The following is a 19620-nucleotide window of genomic DNA, read 5'->3' as shown; positions in this document are numbered from 1 at the left end:
CAAAATGGTAAATGCTTCTAGATCTAATTATAATTGTATAAATGTATATTTATAATGATTTATATCATATAGAATTATTTCACACTTATATATTAATTGAGAAATCACTTTAGTGACTTCTGCTGACGTGTCGCTCATAGGTGAAGTTTCAAGAAATTGTAATATTTTGATTAGTTGATCATTTTTATTAAATATTTATATTAATCAAATCTAAAATAAAAGGAAACTCTAGAACCAATTAAGACAAGTTAACAAAAACACAAGTAATATTACAAATAATAATTTATGGTATCTAATTGCATAATTATAGAAAGAATACATAATGTTTCATCAATTTTTTTTTATAAATTATTTACTTATAGTTATTTAAAATATTTTAATATTTTTTGGTAGAAATAAATATAATGGTTGTATATTCTTATATGAAGAATTAGATTTTTATATAAGGCAATATTAGAAATTTTATGTTTTTAACACCCCATACGGGATTTATAAATAATTTATAAAGATTCTGAAATTATTTAATTCTGGCCTACAAAATCATTTTATCGGAGTTTCTAAATCATTTATGAGACTTTTATCAAATTTATTTATATAAATCTTAAGCACATCTCGTTTAGATGCAAAATGGTAAATGCTTTTTAGATCTAATTATAATTGTATAAATGTATATTTATAATGATTTATAAATCATATAGAATTATTTCACTCTTATTATCTTATCTATTAAAATAGAAATAATTTAAGTGACTTATGGTTATTTTGTTTTTAAAAAAGTCATTTAAATCATATAAAATTATAACACACTATTTATTTAGATATTAAAATATAATTTATCTAAGTGATTTTTTGTTACATATATGTTCAGAAGTGAAATCTTAAAATTTTATTAGTTGATATTATATTTTTATTTTTTTCAGTGATAAAATAAAATTTAGTTTTACGATCAATTATCTGCGACTTTTAGATTTAAGTACTGTTTAATATCTTCTAAAAATAGATTTATAATGATTTATATATCATATAAAATTATTTCACACTTATATATTAATTGAAAAATCACTTTAGTGACTTCTGCTGATGTGTCGCTCATAGATGAAGTTTCAAAAAATTGTAATAATTTGATTGGTTGATGATTTTTTATTAAATATTTATTTTAATCAAATCTAAGAATAAAAGGAAACTCGAGAACTAATTAACACAAAATACCAAAAACACAAGTAATATTACAAATAATAATTTATGGTAACTAATTACATAATTATAGAAAGAATACATAATGTTTCATCAATTTTGTTATTATCAATTATTTACTTATAATTATTTAAAATATTTTAATATAATGGTTGTATATTCTTGTATATAACCCATTATTAGAAATTTCATGTTTTTAAAAACCCACACATGATTTATAAATAATTTATAAATATTTTGAAATTATTTTAAAAAAAAATAATTATGGCCTACAAAATCATTTTATGAGAGTTTCTAAATCATTTATGAGACTTTTATCAAATTTATTTATATAAATCTTGAACACACCTCGTTTAGATGCAAAATGGTAAATGTTTTGGGGAAATTACATGTTTACCACTTTTATGGCACCACTTTTTATTTTTACCACCACTAAAGAGACATTTTCAAAAATATCTTCTTCATTAATTGGTAAAAGACTCTTATGCCCTTTTTATTTATATAATAAATCATTATTTAAATAAAAAATAAAAAAAAAGTAAAAAAAAAAAAAAAGTAAAATTTTTTTTTATGTTTTCGAATTATACTTTTTCAAATTCGAACTTTTTAAAAAAAAAAATTCGATTTTTTTGTTTTATTTTTTTTTCAAATTTCTTTTTGAAAAACGAAAATTATGTTTGAAACTATTTTTAAAAAATTTTAATATATTTTTTAAGTATTTATTTATATATTTATTAGAATCCTAAATTTCACATTCCAAAAACCCTACCATACCCCTCAACTCTAAACCCTAAGTCTAGATTAGTTAACCCTAAGGATATAATTGTCTTTTACCCTTCATTAAAAGTGAGGGCAAAAGTGGTTAGTGTAAACATGAAAAATGATACTATTAATGTGCTATTTGTGGCAATTTCTCAAATGTTTTCTAGATTTAATTATAATTGTATAAAGGGAAAGAGAAATTGCCAAAAATATCATTTTTAAAGTACCACTTTTCATATATACACTAACTACTTTTACGATCATCTTTAATGAAGGGTAAAAGACATTTATAACCTTTTGATTAACATTGACAAAAGAAAACATATGGTTAACTAATATAAACTTAAAACATAACTCTAAATGACTTTTTATATGATTTATAAATCATTGTAAATATACATTTATACAATGGGAAATTACATGTTTACCACTTTCATGCTACCACTTTTCGTTTTTACCACCACTAAAGAGACATTTAAAAAAATGTATTTTTCATTAAGTGGTAAAAGGCTCTTATACACTTGTTCTTTATATATATAATAAATAAAAATTTAAATAAATAAAAATGTCAAAAAATTAATTTTATTAATTTTATTAATTTTTTTTTGAATTATACTATTTCAAAATTCAAACTCTAAACCCTAAAACTCAACTCTAAACCCTACCCTTTTTTTTTAAATACGAACCTTAAACCCTGAAACATCAACTCTAAACCCTTAACCCCGAAATATCAACTCTAAACCCTAAACCCTAAACCTTCAACTCTAAACCTTAAAACATCAACTCTAAACCCTAAACCCTAAACTTCAATTCTAAACCCTAAACCATCAACACTAAACCCAAAAAAGTGAACTCTAAACCCTAAATCGTAATAATTAACCCTAAACCTTAAAACATCAATTCTCAACCCTAAACCCTAATCCTTCTACTCTAAACTCTAAACTCTAAATCTTAAGCCCTAAACCCTAAAAACCTAGAGTTGATGTTTTAGGGTTTAGATTTAAAGGTTTAGGGTTTTAGGGTTTAAGGTTTACATTTAGGGTTTAGAGTTGATGTTTTAGGGTTTTGATTTGAAGGTTTAGGGTTTTAGGGTTTAAGGTTTACATTTAGGGTTTAGAGTTGATGTTTTAGGGTTTAGATTTGAAGGTTTAGGGTTTATGTTTAGGGTTTAGAGTTGATATTTTAGGGTTTAAATTTGAAGGTTTAGAGTTTAGTGTTTATAGTTGATATTTTGGGGTTTAGGGTTTAGAGTTGATGTATCATGGTTTAGGGATAAGAGTTGTTGATTTAGGGTTTAAAGTTGATGTTTTAAGTTTAGATGTAGGGTTTAGGGTTTATGTTTAGGGTTTAGGGTTGATGTTTTAGGGTTTAGATTTGAAGGTTTAGAGTTTAGAGTTAATATTTTGGAGTTTAGGGTTTAGAGTTGATATTTCATGGTTTGGGGTTTAAAGTTGATGTTTCATGGTTTAGAGTTGATGTTTCATGGTTTAGGGTTTAGGTTGATGATTTAGGATTTAAAGTTTATGTTTTAACTTTGAATTTAGGGTTTAGGGTTCACTTTTAGGGTTTAGAGTTGATGTTTTAGAGTTTAGATTTGAAGATTTATGGTTTAGGGTTGATGTTTCGGGGTTTAGGGTTTAGAGTTTATTTTTCATGGTTTAGGTTTAGAATTGATGATTTAGGGTTTAGAATTGATGATTTATTTATATATTAAAATATAATTTATTTAAGTGATTTTTTGTTACATATACGTTAAAAAGTGAAATCTTACAATTTCAATAGTTGATATTTATATTTTTATTTCTTTTTTCTATGCTAAAATAAAAATTATGTGCAACTTTTAGATTTAAATACTGTTTAATATCTTTTAAAAATAGATACTGAAATTTTTGATTATCAAACTATTAATTGCTAAAATTTTAATATTTCTAATTATTATTCAACAATTATAACATTATAAATATAACATTTACTTTTGTATAATATTATCATACGTGAAATCGTGGGCAAACACCTAGTTTAAATTATTTTTACTAGCATACCATATTTAGTTTTCTTTGCTTACAAAAAAGATACATAAAAATCATATCTAAGTCATTTTCAAATTTGAAAATCTTGTTTGTTATGCTTGTGTTCTAGAGTAGCTAATTAGAACCATGATTTTAAGATTGTGGACAACTACGACGGTAGGTTCTGGACAAAAATAGATTCCTTTGAGCTAGGATTGCTACAAACAAGCGACAACTGATTTAGTTAAGACTAGTGAACCTTGATAAATTGCTAAAATTTATCAATAGATACTGAAAATAAATACTGAAATTTTTGATTATCAAACTATTAATTGCTAAAATTTTAATATTTCTAATTATTATTCAACAATTATAACATTATAAATATAACATTTACTTTTGTACAATATTATCATACGTGAAATCGTGGGCAAACACCTAGTTTAAATTATTTTTACTAGCATACCATATTTAGTTTTCTTTGCTTACAAAAAGATACATAAAAATCATATCTAAGTCATTTTCAAATTTGAAAATCTTGTTTGTAATGCTTGTGTTCTAGAGTAGCTAATTAGAACCATGATTTTAAGATTGTGGACAACTACGACGGTAGGTTCTGGACCAGAATAGATTCCCTTGAGCTAGGATTGCTACAAACAAGCGACAACTAATTTAGTTAAGACTAGTGAACCTATTGATAAACTCGCTAAAGCTTACCTAAGGACACATCAATCGATGCTAACTCTATAGCATCAATCGACGTTCGATCCGTAACAACAAGCGAAATTTGAAATATTGTAGTTAGTCAATAGGATTGATTCACAGCGGAAGCTAGAATACTTTCTCATAAGAATTCAAATTCTAGGATTGTCAACCTAAATATTCTATATCAATATAATCTTGATTACCTGAAACCCTAGATTTAACGTTTTCTCATAACTGTTTACAACCTCAAACCAATCAATTGAACAACTACCTTGTTTACCCTGCTATTTACTGCTTTCACATATTTACTTAGCTTAGTCACATATTGTGTGCCATTGGTTCTTATGGATTCGATCTCTAAATATTACGACTGAACCTCTTATTTGAGAGAGTAAAAGTCACTCCTTGGGGTATCTCTGAAAAGTTTGAATTGATAAACTCTTCTGAAGAATAGACATGAATTCATTAGAAATGATCAGCCATGAAGAAGAGTGCCAATTTTAGTTCTTTGCAAAATGCAGTAAAGACTACAACAACACATACATCAGACAATATTGATTCACAAGTCGTATGGTTATAGAACATAAGTATGGTGGATGGATCATGAACATCTACATCACAATTCAATAGACATGGATGAGCGTGGAAAGAAAAACCTGGTTACATCCAACTAATGGGTACAAGGAACATGAGGCAGCGAGAGACTTCTTTGCTTTCAGAGTTATCATCACTAATTTGGACAATGGGGAATATATTAAGTCATTCTACCTGCCAAAACTTTGAAATAGCAAGTAAAAATTTAATCACCATGATTACAAAACTTCAAACATGGCCAAAATTTTCAATAGAGTTTCAGGAGATCTTTATGCTTCAAAGTAGATTCCAGTCCTTCAAGCAGAAGGAGGAGGAGTATAGGAGCTACCAACTCTTAAACTATCGACTACTTGGTTTTAATTTTCAAAAGTTCAAGCTTGTATTATCTTTCCCGGTTCAATTTGTAAGGCAATAGAAAATCAATATGAGATTTGGGTTGTTTTTTCTTCCAACAAAACAAAGCATTATTATTGCAGAGGGCTTGTCCCAACTCGAACTTCCATGATGGATTCATCCTTTTGCACCACAACGCTCTGATGATCCTGTCTCAAACATAAAATGGATCCTATGCTACACAAATTTTGAGGCCCATTTCTTCATAAAAATATATTTTTTTTAAATGAAACTCTAATCTAAACTGAAAAAAATCAAAAAAAGAAATGGATCCTGTGCAAATACACCTTCAGTACTGGGCCAGAGCCGGGCCTGCCGATGAAGAAGAGTTCTTAGCCTTGGTATATTTGAAAGTCGTAACTTATAGCGTTTTAAGCTTCAACAAGAACAGGTCACTGAAACCAAAATACAATAAGAAAGCCATTATTTTATTTTTTTCAGAAATAGAATTAATAAAAAAAACTTACAGATTAAAACCACATTGTATTGTTAAAAAGTCCTAAAATAAAGACGAGTCTGGGAAACTTTTTCTTTTCTTTTTTTTTTGGCTCAACAGCAACTTAATATTAATCCAAACTCATTGTCTTACATGTTTGATCGGAAAACGGTGATAAAAGGATGTGGGTTTAACAAAGACGTTTTATTATGGTCGGAAGAGACGTTCAGTCGGTTACAAGAGAAGTAAAGAGAATGCGACAGAAGAGAAGCCGGTAACTCGATGAGCTACCGGAAAAGTACAAATAACGGCAAGATGAAACAAAGGTGAAAACCCTAATCTAGCCGCCAGATGTTAGTCAGATGATTTCGGATCCCCTTCTCGTTTCTCTTCCTTCTCCTTATATAGCCCTCTGATGTGTCGTTCTTGACCTAGCTTAAGTTGTCTTCGTGGGCCTTCCTTATTGGGCCGAGAGGCCTGCATTCGTCCGAGCGGTCGCCGAGCTGTGTGCCTCTTAGTCGGCGTCGCTCGACTCGAGATACTGTAGAGGCAAGCCGAGTAATCAACCGGTTTGAGCCGACTCTTCGAGCCATCGCTTTCCTTGGTCTGGGCCAGGCCTTCTATTCCTTGGGCCTTGTGGGATGATTAAATCCATCCTCTACAGTAAGTCCCCCCAGTCCATCAGTGAGCGAAGAGTCGACAAGCTCATGATGGATTCTGGAACTCGAAGGTTCAAAGGAACAGAAGTCCTGTCGGGGGATCGAAATGATAGGTCGATGAGTCGCGGGGAAGGCTGCGGCAATGCCTTCTCTCGGAGTCGTTGAGTCGCAGGCTCCCAGATTTTGATCGGTAAATCCTGGCTAATTTACCGGTTTAACCGAGCTTAGGATAACCGTTTGGTTAATTAAGATAAGAAGCCGGAAAGTCGCGGGAGTCGATGGGGTTTTTGGGGGAAACTCGAGGCCCGTTTAGGCCCATTTAGGCTTAATTATGATACCTCGAATCTTTCCCCCTTTTTCCCTTCATGAGTATCTCGGGGAGTTGAAACGCCGCGAGGGTCTGCTGGGTATTTAGGGGGAATTTCGAGGCCCATTTAGGCCCGAATAGACCTAATGATGATGCCTCGAACTCCTCCCTCTCTTCTCCTTATAAATATGCGGATCCCCTTCCATTTCTTTAAGTTTCCTCCGCGAGCAAAGGTACTTTCTCTCTCCTTCCTTTATCTCTCTAAGTGTTGTAGCCTTCGTTCGACGTGATCTTCACTATGTCATCGGTTCCGAGATTATCGAGGCAACAGAAAGGAAAATCGGTTGCAGCGACGTCGACGCCGGCAAGGAATCCCGGCGGAGGTCGTCTCGGGGATCTCGAATCTATCCACCATGCGGCGATGATGGATACCGCCAATTTGTCTCGTTCCCAAAGGCTCCTGGTCGCAGATGCTACGAGGCTTGCGAGGGAAGGGAATGAGAACGTCGCTGTTAGAGACGCGACGGAGTGCGCGAGAGACGGGCAGAGCGGGGCGACGCCTGTCGACTCGGTTACTTTGAGGGCTCGCCCTATGGAGGGCAATCCTCCTGAAAATGACGGTCCCGAAGCTGAGTTAGTCCCGACGACCTTCTATCCCGACGGGATTTTCGAGGAGCTTCCGAGGCTTCTACCCGACCTGCTTCGCCCTGCCTTCGTGGCTGGTCAAGACTGGGAGGGCGTAGAAGAGACTAAATCGACCCCGAGGAGTGTGAAGAAGATTCTTCGATCCAAGGGCGCTACAGGCGTAACCTTCCTTATCCCTACGAAGGAGCAGAGACCTTGGTCTCCTCCGATCGGATATCAGACGGTATATGAGTCTTACTTCCAGGAGGACACTCGCTGTTGGTTCCCGATCCCGCGATTAATCACTGCGTACGCTAGGCGGCGAGACATCGCGATTAGCCAACTATTGAATGGCTCGCTGCGACTGGCCGTCACCTTATCGGTTTTAGCGGAACAGATCGATATGCCGATGAGCGTCAGATCTTTCGAGGAGATGACCTCGATAACCGACATGAAGGACGGGACCTACTCGGTGAAGATGCGACCAAACTGTAACGTATGCGCCGGCCATCCGAACAAGACGCAGAATTGGCAGCGCTCTTACTTCTTTCTTAAATCCGACGACTCGGCTTTCGAGGAGCCTCCTCAGGAGGACTATCGGGTTCTTTGGAACCGTTCCTGTGGTAGAGTATCTTGTCGCGAACTGCGTCTGACTTTGTTGTTCTTAATGAGACTCTCCTTTTCTTTTGTTTGCAGTTGGCCATCCTACGTCTTCCGTCTATCCCGAGGAATTCCTGAAAAGCGTTCAAGCCGTCGCTTTGCTTAGAATCTACCGTTGGTCCGAGATCACCGTCGAGAAGACCTACGAGTTTAAAGATCGAATTGCTCGTAGTGCGTTCTCTCGCCGTTTCTGGTATTCTCTTTGGCCGTATGGTTTACTCACCGCGTGCTGACATCTTTGCCTTGTGTTTTCAGGAGAGTGGAGATCAGATCTTCCGACAGCTCTTCCTATTCGCAAGAAGAGACTAGAAATTTTCCCGAGAGATATCCAGAAGCAAGTCACCGAGGCAAAGAGAATGGGGACTCTTCCAGACTTAAGCGCGATGCTAGCTGCTCAACTGGGACTGGCTAGCGGGGGCGGGCCCTCGACGGCCGTCCCTCGTGCTGACGAGGTTCCTCCTTACGATGCTGCAAATACTGGAAAAGGTAGGAAGAGGAAGAGGGGTAACTCGGGTGTCGAGGAGAGTGCTGGGGAGGCGAGTGGCGTCCCTCTTTCCGGTGATCCTCAGGGGAAGAAGAAAAGGAGGAAGAAGACCAAGAGGTCTGTTGAGGTTCAGTCAGAGGATCCCGAGGAGCCAACTGGAGCTGAGGAGGAGGAAGAAGAAACCCAACCTGAAGAGGAGGTTTCTGAGGCTGAAGTCTCGAGAGAGCGAGACGAAACGGGGGAAGCGGATGGATCTGAGGATTCCCTTAACGTCGCCGTCCTGGACGGTTCTGATGAAGATAGCGGAGAGTCGCCGCTTTTAATGAGGAGGCACAACGATGAGATCGTCGATGAGGTACGATCTCCTACTTTGGCGTCTCCTCGCGAGGGAATCCCAGCTGTTACTGGGACTGGGGCCGTTCAGATCGGCACGTCTCCTCGCGGCTCTGCTGTCTTAAGGAGGGCTCCCGGGATTAACTTTCCGGACAAAGTCTCCTTCCACTACGAGGGGCCGGCCCCTCTGGCGTATGTTCCCGAGAAGTGCGGGGAGTTTCTTCGCCAACTCAGGGGAAGGGCGAAACCTCTACCTGCCGTGAAGGACCTCATCTTTGGGAGTGAATACGAGGAAGCTGCGAGGGCAAAGCTGCTGGTAAACGTTTCGATCTCTCCCCTTTTTTTTGTGTTTCGTTACTTAATTCTTTCTTACGATTTTCATCTCCTCGTTCGTTCAGGGAGACGGCGCGATGAATGTCGTAATCGAAAAATACGACACTGCCCTGAAAGGAGTCTCGACTGAACTTGAGCTGGCCAAGAAGGAGCACGCGGAGAAAGAGGAAACTTCTGCTCGTCAGCTAAGTACGTCAAAGGCTAACGTTGAGAGGCTCAATGGGATGGTCACTCGCGCGATAGCTCGAAGAGACGAACTCAAGGCCGAGTTGGTGGCGTCTCGCGGGGTTATCCATGAGCTCGAGCAGAAGAATGCCGAGCTCGAGAGCGAGAAGGCTTCACTCGCTGCATCTCATGAAAGAGAGATGAAGCGCCTTAGGGATTCCAGGATCTTGGAAGTGACGAAGGAAAGAGGAAGGGTTGAAGCCGAGATGTCTGCAAAGGCTAATCGTCGCTTCGCCAAGATTCGCTCCCGAGAGGAACGCCGAAGTCTTTACGACAAGGCTCGGTTGCTTCATAGCCAAGCTTTTGGGACCCGGAAATGCCTTGAAGCCTTAAAGAGGGCTGGGAGCGACATCTTGCAAGCCACGATCGATCTTTTCGCGGAGCAAGAGAAGAAGTACGAGCAGGAGGCCGAGGCGCTCAAGGTTGGCGAGATACCCGAGGGGGATCTCACGCTTTCTCCTCTTGTACTGGATTCCCAGTTTGTAGATGCTCGTATTTTGGCGAGTCTTGATCCTTTCGGGTCCAACGTCAGTCTGATTGATCCAGAGACCGCAGCAAATCTTGTTACTCTGCCTTCTGATCCAATCGATGGACGTCGTGACGAGCCGACGCCTTTTGTAGAGGGTTCTTCGGCTGCGTTTGAGAGGGAGACGCCTAATCGGGGGACCAACGCTGCTGAAGACGGTGCTCCTGTCCTCGTACTCTCGGATACTTCGGCTGAAGGATCTCGTCGAGGTAACGAGGAGATTGCTCGCGAGTCGAGTGTTAGAGCTTCGGAGCTTTCTGCCCTCAACGATCGTGAGAGCGACCGAGAGGATTAGCGTCTCTTGTATGTTGTTTTCTTTCGAGTCTTATATGACTCATTGTTGTAATTTTTCGAACCTTTGCCCTCGAGGCTTTTATTTTGTTGTTTTCTCGCCATCTTAAACTCTTTTGGTGGTTTGAACTGATTTACTTATCTTAGATTTGTCTATCAAAATCGTGATTTCTCAAGATTTGAAGTGACTCAGTTCGTTCGGTGTAAATGCTGTTCGAGATGTCGAATCGTTATAATTTTAAACTTGTTATGACTTTGTCTCGATCGACCTCTTTGAGTCGCGACCGTTTGCCACTTTAAGTCGTTAATTAAAAGTTTTCGACTTTGACGGTTCCGAGTCGATCCTAATGTAATTTTCAAGCGTTTGGTTGGCCAGACCTTACTTAGTTAATTATAGGATGAATTGGAGTCATTGTCTCGGCCATGTTGGTTTAGGTCGCAACGTGGTCGATTCCCGTGAATATGTGTCTGATCAGGACGTATTCGACGTGGGATGCGAGTGCCGATACGTTTGTTCGAGGAGCCGGGGCGTGCTCGTGTAGGCATCGTTTAGGTGATCGTCTGCTTCGGAGATCGATTCCTCGGGGAGGGTTTATATATTTTTTTTTTATTTCGGCTGGACCCTTTTCCTTTGGGCTGCCTACGTATCCCTTTGCGGGAATCAAGCCATTCGTAGTTCTTAGATTGCGAGTAAAAGTGGCCTTTGTGGCGCATTTACTCGATTTTTTTTTTTTTTTTTTTTTTTTTTTTTTGGGGTAAAAGCGGCCTTTGTGGCGCGTTTACTCGATCAGTAAATTGCGAGTAAAAGTGGCCTTTGTGGCGCATTTACTCGGGTTGGTATTTTCCCTGATTAAGGATGGAAGAGGCGGAGATGTTTGGAGTTCCAGGCTCTCGGTACTGCTTCGCCTGTCGAAGTCTCGAGGCGGTATACTCCTGTCTTGATGACTTCGACTATCTTGTATGGTCCTTCCCAGTTGGCTCCGAGCTTGCCGGCTTTCCACTCCTTAGTGTTTTCGAAGACCTTTCTTAAGACAAGGTTGCCCATTTCGAGAGGATGCGACTTGACCTTTTTGTTGTAATAGCTCTCGATTTGATGCTGGTAATTCTGGATACGGAGTAATGCTTGGTCGCGCTTTTTCTCGATATCGTCGAGTGCGTCGAGGAGCATGTCGCGGTTGAGTTCAGTGTTCTGTGGCATTCGTGATCGGCGTAGACTCGTCACGTTCACTTCTGCAGGAGCCATTGCCTCGATGCCGTAGGCCATTGAGAAGGGTGTAGTCTTCGTCGCTCCGCGAGGAGTGGTTCTATGAGACCACAGGACGCCATCCAGCTCGTCTGCCCAGCAACCTTTCTTTAAGTCGAGTCGTTTCTTCAGACCGTCTATGATGGTCTTGTTCGTCGATTCGGCTTGACCATTACTTTGCGGGTTTCTCGGTGTCGACATGTTGAGTCGAATGCGCCATCTGTCGCAGAAGCCCTTGAAGTGATGCGAGATGAATTGCGAACCGTTGTCCGTGATTATCTCGTATGGGAGCCCGTGTCGGCAGATTATGTTCTTCCAGACGAAGTTTTGTACCTCCTTGTCGGTTATGCTGGCGTAGGCTTCGGCTTCAACCCATTTGGTGAAGTAATCGGTGAGGACCAGGATGAATTTCTTTTGTCGGGATGCCGGCATCGGACCAATGATGTCCATTCCCCATCTCATAAATGGGTATGGAGCAGTCAAGGTGTGGAGAAACTCCGTTGGGCTGTGTATGGTTTTGGCGTGACGCTGGCACTTATCGCATTTGCGCGCGTATGTCTCGCAGTCGGCGTTCATTGTTGGCCAGTAGAATCCGAGGTTTTTAACTTTTAGTGCGAGAGCTCGCCCGCCCGAGTGGTTGCCTGCTGCTCCTTCGTGTGTTTCGGCCATGACGAGTCTTGTTTCTTCGCCGGCGATACACTTGAGTAGTACCTTTGTTGCAGTCCATCGGTGTAGTTCCCCGTCCATGACGACGTAGTGCGTGCTGCGTCGTTTCAGTCGCCGGGCATCCCATTTTTCGACGGGCAGTAAACCTTCCGCGAGGTAATCAATGAGTTCCTTACGCCAATCCGTTGAGTGATCATCTGGCGAGGGGGATTCCACTTCGTCAATGTCCATCGCGTCGTTGATCGCTGCTATAATCGCGGCCTGTTCTGCCTTCGTATCGATGCTTGGTTTCTCGATTTTATGGATCGGGATTGTCCTTTTGACCTGATCATGTAGCTTGCTTCCCAGAGCGGCGAGGGCGTCGGCACAAACATTTTCTCCGCGAGGAACCTTCGTGAGTTCGAAGAACTCGAAGTCTCGCGTGAGGTCTTGGACGAGTTTGAGGTAGGCGTCCATCCTGTCGTTGCGGACGTCGTAATCACCGAGGTACTGGCTTACGACGAGTTGAGAGTCGCAGTAAGCGCTGATTCGTTTGGCTTTCACCGCTTTGGCGAGACGGAGTCCCGCGATGAGGGATTCGTACTCAGCTTCGTTGTTTGATGCCGCGAAACCGAAACTGAATGACTGTCGGATGAGTTCTCCTGTTGGTGATTGCAATTGCACTCCTGCTCCTGATCCTTTACTCGTGGATGAACCGTCGACGTGGAGGATCCAGTTTACGCTTGGTAGGATGAGGTCTTGTTCCAGCTCTGGCGTCAACTCGATCAAGAAGTCGGCAAGGACTTGTGACTTTGCTGCTGTGCGATTCTTGTATACGATGTCATGTTCGCTCAGCTCCATCGCCCATTTGGTCAACCGCCCCGATTGGTTAGTATTTTGCATAACCGTTCTGAGTGGTTGGTTGGACAGTACTTCGATCGTGTGCGACTGGAAGTAGGGTCGCAGTTTTCTTGCCGAGGTGACGACAGCTAGGGCCATCTTTTCGAGTGTTGGATATCTCGTCTCAGGCTCCGTCATTCTTTTACTTGTGTAAAAGATTGGTTTCTGTTCTCCCCTATCTTCTCGAATCAATACGCTGCTGACGGCGGAGGATGTGACGGCGATGTAGAGAGACAGTGTGTCGCCGGCTTCTGGCTTCGATAGCACGGGTGGGGTCGTGAGATAATGCTTGAGTTGATTGAATGCCTCTTCGCATTTTTCATCCCAGACGAACCTCTTGTTTCCCCTTAGTAGCTCGTAGAAGGGAAGACACTTGTCGGTCGATCGCGAGATGAACCTGTTGAGAGCTGCTATGCGTCCCGTTAGTCGCTGCACTTCGCGGCTGTTTTTTGGGCTTGGAAGGTCGAGAATCGCCGAGATCTGCTTGGGGTTAGCTTCGATTCCTCGCTGAGTGACGATGTAGCCGAGGAATTCCCCTGAGGTGACACCGAAGGTACATTTGGCCGGGTTAAGTTTCATCCCATAGTCGTTCAAGATCTTGAAGCAGTCGCGTAAGTTATTTAGGTGGTCGTCGGCCTTGAGCGATTTCACCAACATATCGTCGATGTACACTTCCATGGTATTGCCAAGCTGATCAGCGAACATTCGGTTAACGAGTCGCTGATAAGTCGCACCGGCGTTTTTTAGCCCGAAGGGCATCACCTTGTAGCAATAAGTCCCTCTGTCGGTGATGAATGCTGTCTTCTCGCGATCATCGGGATGCATCAAGATCTGGTTGTAGCCCGAGAAAGCGTCCATGAAGGTTAGGAGTTCGTTACCGGCAGTTGATTCGACGAGACGATCGATGTGAGGGAGTGGGTAACTATCCTTTGGGCATGCCTTGTTGAGGTCCGTGAAATCGACGCATATGCGCCATTTGCCGTTCTTCTTCTTGACGACGACCGGGTTGGCTAACCATTCAGGGTATCGAACTTCGGTGATAAAACCCGCGTCGAGGAGCCTGTCGACTTCGTCGTTCACTGCTTTAGATCTTTCTGGACCGAGTTTCCGTCGCTTCTGTCGGATGGGTTTGAACGTCGGGTCGACGTGCAGTTCATGGGAAGTAACTGCGGGGTCGATCCCCTTCATGTCGGAGGTCTTCCAGGCGAACGTTGAAGCGTTGTCTTTGATGAAAGAGATGATCTTTGAACATATGTCGTCGGACAGGTAGACGCCAACTCGGATGATTTTCGTTGGGTCGGATTCATCGATTGCGACTTCGCGAACTTCCTCCTTCTGGGGGTATATCTTGCTGAGTGGTTTACTGACGGAGTTGACGAGGGAAGCCTGTTGCTGCATCTTTACAGTTGCAATCAGCAGTTCTCTCGCGGCTTGTTGATCTCCCCGAATCGTCTGTGTTTTGCCGTCTTTGCCGGGAAACTTGACGCATTGATGGTACGTCGAGGGAACGGCTTTCATGGAATGCAACCATGGTGTTCCGAGGATGGCATTGTAGGGTGCTTTGGCTCGGATGACGGAGAACTTGACGGTACGGGTTATACCACCTGCGTATACTGGAAGACGAATTGTTCCGATCATTTGCTCCGAGGCCCCGTTGAAGCCAGTGAGCGTGCGAGAGGAAGGCTTCATATCTCTCAAATCGACTCCCATTTTGTCCAGTGTGTCGCGAAAGATGAGATCGACCGAGCTGCCGGTGTCGATAAGGACTTTTGCGACTAGGCATTCTCCGATGTCGAGGTCGACGAGGAGAGGATCGTTGTGTGGCGTATGGATGCCCTTGGTATCCAGTGCCGAAAAAGTGATCTGGTGATCATTTTCGACTGGAGGCGGCCAGTTCTTGGAGGTGGTGGCTTGTCGTTTGTAGTCTTTGACAGCTCGAACTGAGTCGCCGCAAGGAGGTGATCCTCCCATGATTACGCTAATGTGCGGATTGCGGGTAGCTCGCATTGATTCGAGTTGCTTCCTTAAGTCATCGGTTGTGTTCTCGAATTGAAGAGTTTCTGCGGGCTTTTTCTTTTTTGATTCGAGACGTCGTCGCAGATCGGACCCTTTTGAACGGTTGAGTTGGATTCGCAGGTCATCGGCCTTTGAATTGAGCTGGTCGCGAAGGTCGCCGTGTTGACCTATCCCCCTGGCGCTGGATTTTGAGATGGTCGCGCGGAGGTCGGCGCTTCCGACGTGTTCGTTCGTAGCGTTCTTTCGCTTCAATAGGGTGCGCAGATCTTTGTCTGTTGTCGGGGAAGTGAGAGATTGCTCGACTTTGCTGTTCAGTTTGTCGCGTAAATCTGATTGCATTGTCGAGGAGTCGTCGTCAGAAGAGTCACAAGGGCGAGAGAGTATGACTTCCACTCGTCGCCGGCGACGCGGATGTTCGTCTTCTGATGAGTCGTTGGCGGGGCCGACGTTGTTGACAGGAGTGCGCTCAGGGCTCGCTCTTTCCTCGCTAGGGGCCGTGTTCTGCTGAGACTTCTGTGCCTTCTTCTCCTTGTTCTTACTCCAACTTTTGGTGTTTTTCGGTGTCGTTGGAGAGGTGGGCATTTGAATTGTCCCGTTGGTAATTCCGTCGAAAAATTGCCCGATGAGGACTTTGCACTCTTTCGTATCATGGGAATCCCTTTTGTGGTAGAGGCACCATTTCTTTGGCTCCTCAGAGTTTGAACTCGCTGGTTCGGACGACTTTGATTGCTTCGAGGCGGAGTCTCGATCCCAGTGGTTCCAGGCTTTCTCTCGCGTGACGGCTGCTGTCTTTGGCGATTCCTCGTCGTCGACCGAGCTAACGTAGCCTCGCTTCTGAGTGGTGTTCCCACCGGAGGAGTGCTGGCGGGGCTCAGGGCGGGTGTCGTTTGTTCGGGCGGGTCGCTGTTTCGCTGCTGCTTCTTTTGCAAACTTTGCTCTTGTGTCTTCTTCCATGCGGATGAAGTTGTTTGAGCGAGCGATGGCGTCAGACACAGATTTCGTCGGGTATCGGTAGAGATCCTGACGGAACGTGGAGTCAACGTGCAAGGTATTCATCAGAGACTCGACAGCGATAGGATCAGGAATATCAACTTTCGAGACGATAGCCTTGAACTTTTCCATGAAGTCGCGGAGGCTTTGGCCGCTGGTATGAGTGAGGTTCCACAGGTCGGACACGGTCGTTTCTTGGTTGGTGAACATGATATAATTCTTCAGGAAGGCCGTCGAGAGGTCGTGGAAACAATCGACGGAGTTTTCTCTGAGGCCTGTGAACCAAGTAAGGGCCGGTCCCTCTAGGGTTTCGACAAAGAGTTGGCAAAAGCCGGCGTCTTTGTCTTCGTCGGTCAGATTTGCGCGTCGCATCGCTATGTTGAAGGACGTAACATGAGTAGAAGGGTCGGAGAGACCCTTGAAGGTTGGAAGACGAAGTTTCTCCATCTTCTGGAGCCGTACGCCGGTGACCCTTTGCGTGAAGGGTGTGCGAAGAGATTCCGCGAGTACGTGCTCGATTTGGGGCGCCGAGGTCGTCACCTGGTGGATCTTTGAGTTGATGTCGAGGACCGACTGTTTCAACGCGGCTAGCTCGCTTGCGGTGTCTGCGTTGATGTCGTTACCGGCGCTCAGGTTGCTGTTACCGGCGCTCTGGTAGTTGTTATCCCGCGCGGGTGCTACGTTGGTGGTTCGTTCAGTGGCGAACAGGTGTCGACGGTACTGCGCCGTTGAAGCTTCGGCGTTTGCAGCGATAGGGGCGAGTATTTTTGCTATCGCTGTGATTTGGTCGACCGCCGCCTTCTGCGCCGCTTCCTGTAGGGCGAGGCGTGCCAAGATGGTTTCCATGGACGCAGGAGGGGGTGGCGGAGTTACTGGTGTAGGCGTAGGTGTTACCTCGGGAGCCGGCATCACCTCGAGGGCTTCGCGCTCCTCGCCAGACGAAGAACTGTCGTTGCTGACAACCATAGTACTAACGTTACTTTGCTAAAGGCCCCACGGTGGGCGCCAACTGTTTGATCGGAAAACGGTGATAAAAGGATGTGGGTTTAACAAAGACGTTTTATTATGGTCGGAAGAGACGTTCAGTCGGTTACAAGAGAAGTAAAGAGAATGCGACAGAAGAGAAGCCGGTAACTCGATGAGCTACCGGAAAAGTACAAATAACGGCAAGATGAAACAAAGGTGAAAACCCTAATCTAGCCGCCAGATGTTAGTCAGATGATTTCGGATCCCCTTCTCGTTTCTCTTCCTTCTCCTTATATAGCCCTCTGATGTGTCGTTCTTGACCTAGCTTAAGTTGTCTTCGTGGGCCTTCCTTATTGGGCCGAGAGGCCTGCATTCGTCCGAGCGGTCGCCGAGCTGTGTGCCTCTTAGTCGGCGTCGCTCGACTCGAGATACTGTAGAGGCAAGCCGAGTAATCAACCGGTTTAAGCCGACTCTTCGAGCCATCGCTTTCCTTGGTCTGGGCCAGGCCTTCTATTCCTTGGGCCTTGTGGGATGATTAAATCCATCCTCTACATTACAAATGAGCTTATCAACAGTTAAAAATTAAAATCCAAACTCATTGTCTGGGAAACATTTCTATATTTTGTAAGTAATTTCCAAACAGTTAATTTTCAAAAGTACTTTTACGAAAAAGCTATATTTTTCCTTTGAAAAGAAAAGAGAAAACTTTTGGAATTTTCCAAAGTCGGAAGAGTGATGAAGCTGCGGAAAACGACGAAGGCGAACGTGAAAGCCACAAACAGACTCACACACACACTCTCTCTCTCTTTCTCTCTTCACAGTTCCCAAAACATTTCGAAAATGCAAACCCTAACGCTCCTCGTCGTGGCTCTAACCATCGCCGGAGGAGCGGCTGCCTTGGGAGGAAACACCAACAACGTCTACTCGCCTTGCTCCGACACCAGAATCCAGAGATCCGATGGATTCACCTTCGGAATCGCCTTCTCTTCGCGTGCTTCTTTCTTCCTCAACCAGACGGTTCTTCTCTCTCCATGCGACCGTCGACTAACCCTCGCCGCCATGAACTCTCAGCTCTCTATCTTCCGTCCTAAGATCGACGAGATCTCTCTTCTCTCCATCAACACCTCTGCCTTCTTCCCTGTATACTCCGATTCTTTTTTTTTTTATTATTATTACTAATTTTAGTGATTAAATCAGAGTTTAGATTTTGTTTTTCTTATAACGACAAGTCAAACATGAGTATTTCCACTTTTGGTAACAAGTCCTTAATAGTTTCCATTGCTTGTCTTAGTGGATTTAATCGTCTTTTGTTTCTTGAATATTCCACTGCATTATGTTGACATTACTACACTAATTAGATTAGATTTTGATTCATGTCTCTGCTAACACAATTGTTATAAATATTTGCGGTTGAATAGAAAAAAATATATATCAGATTTGGTTTTTATGTGATTTTAAATTAACCCATGACTAGGTTCAAACATCACTGGCTTTACAAGTTGTACTTGATTTGGTTAATGCAGTTGGCTATAAATATATGTTGTTTTTGAATGCAAGGACAACTATGGTGGATATATGGTGGCTTTCGCTGGTCGGAAATATGCAGCTAGGTCTCCTCCGGCTTTTATTGCTAACTCCACCTACACCGTTACCAGTTTTACTTTGGTAGATCATCTCCCCTGTCTCAAATAATCTTATTATCTAGGCTCAGTCCTCCTCCAAGGACCTCTTGTCATGGCTCTGCATTTTGTTTGGAAGGTGATGGAGTTTCAGAAAGGCAGGCTTCAAAACCTCTTCTGGAAGAGAGACGGGTGTGCGTCCTGCAAGGGGAACTCCAACTTTGTGTGCCTCAACAAGCAAGATTGTGCTATCAGAACACCCAGCTGCAAAGGCCGCGGAGGCACTGTGGACTGCAGTCTCGGTATCCAGCTTGCGTTTTCCGGGACTGACAAACACTTGGCGGTTCTTAACTCGTGGTATGAAGTCGAGAACATGAAGCAGTATTCTCTTTACGGTCTCTATTCCAACCTCAAGAGCTCCCTTACCAGTCAGTTCAACAATTTCTTCTAAACCTTCCTTTTTTTTTTCTTTTTAACAAGCTGTATGGAATGTAAGACCAAATTTGCAGAAATGGTTATGGTATGAACCGTAATGTCCCTTATTCAAGTCAATTCTTGTTTGGCTCAACCACACATTTGATTTTTAATCCGCTTACAAAAATCAATTCTCATACATATCAATTGGTTCTGGTTCTGGTTTCAGCAGTACTACTTTCTTTAAAATAACACACCCAAAGACTTCAGTTAAACCATCCAATTTCGATTG

The 19620-nt window shown here is 42.6% G+C and overlaps 2 protein-coding genes across 2 annotated transcripts; one reads left to right on the top strand and one right to left on the bottom strand.

Annotated features, from left to right (window-relative positions):
• Positions 1-11139: 11139 nt before the first annotated feature.
• On the bottom strand, positions 11140-17858 carry LOC117125915. Its single transcript, XM_033272864.1, has one exon. It carries the CDS (start codon positions 17293-17295, stop codon positions 11386-11388), a length of 5910 nt encoding a protein of 1969 aa, XP_033128755.1. The 5' UTR covers positions 17296-17858; the 3' UTR covers positions 11140-11385.
• Positions 17859-17982: 124 nt separating this feature from the next.
• LOC103848053 lies at positions 17983-19529 on the top strand. Its single transcript, XM_009125042.3, has 3 exons — positions 17983-18435; positions 18853-18960; positions 19054-19529. Exons 1-3 carry the CDS (start codon positions 18031-18033, stop codon positions 19363-19365), a joined length of 825 nt encoding a protein of 274 aa, XP_009123290.1. The 5' UTR covers positions 17983-18030; the 3' UTR covers positions 19366-19529.
• Positions 19530-19620: the final 91 nt, after the last annotated feature.

The sequence above is a fragment of the Brassica rapa genome, chromosome A06 (assembly GCF_000309985.2).
Source record: "Brassica rapa cultivar Chiifu-401-42 chromosome A06, CAAS_Brap_v3.01, whole genome shotgun sequence".
NCBI lineage: Eukaryota > Viridiplantae > Streptophyta > Magnoliopsida > Brassicales > Brassicaceae > Brassica > Brassica rapa.
Note: the sequence above shows the minus strand (reverse complement) of the source record. Positions and strands in the feature narration are given on the sequence as shown.

Excerpts from the sequence above, each read along its gene's own strand:
- LOC117125915 (XM_033272864.1), bottom strand. The coding sequence starts at position 17,295 with ATGGTTGTCAGCAACGACAGTTCTTCGTCTGGCGAGGAGCGCGAAGCC.
- LOC103848053 (XM_009125042.3), top strand. The coding sequence starts at position 18,031 with ATGAAGCTGCGGAAAACGACGAAGGCGAACGTGAAAGCCACAAACAGA. Across the intron at positions 18,436-18,852 it reads ACACCTCTGCCTTCTTCCCT|GACAACTATGGTGGATATAT; the intron begins GTATACTCCGAT and ends TTTGAATGCAAG. Across the intron at positions 18,961-19,053 it reads CCGTTACCAGTTTTACTTTG|GTGATGGAGTTTCAGAAAGG; the intron begins GTAGATCATCTC and ends TTTGTTTGGAAG.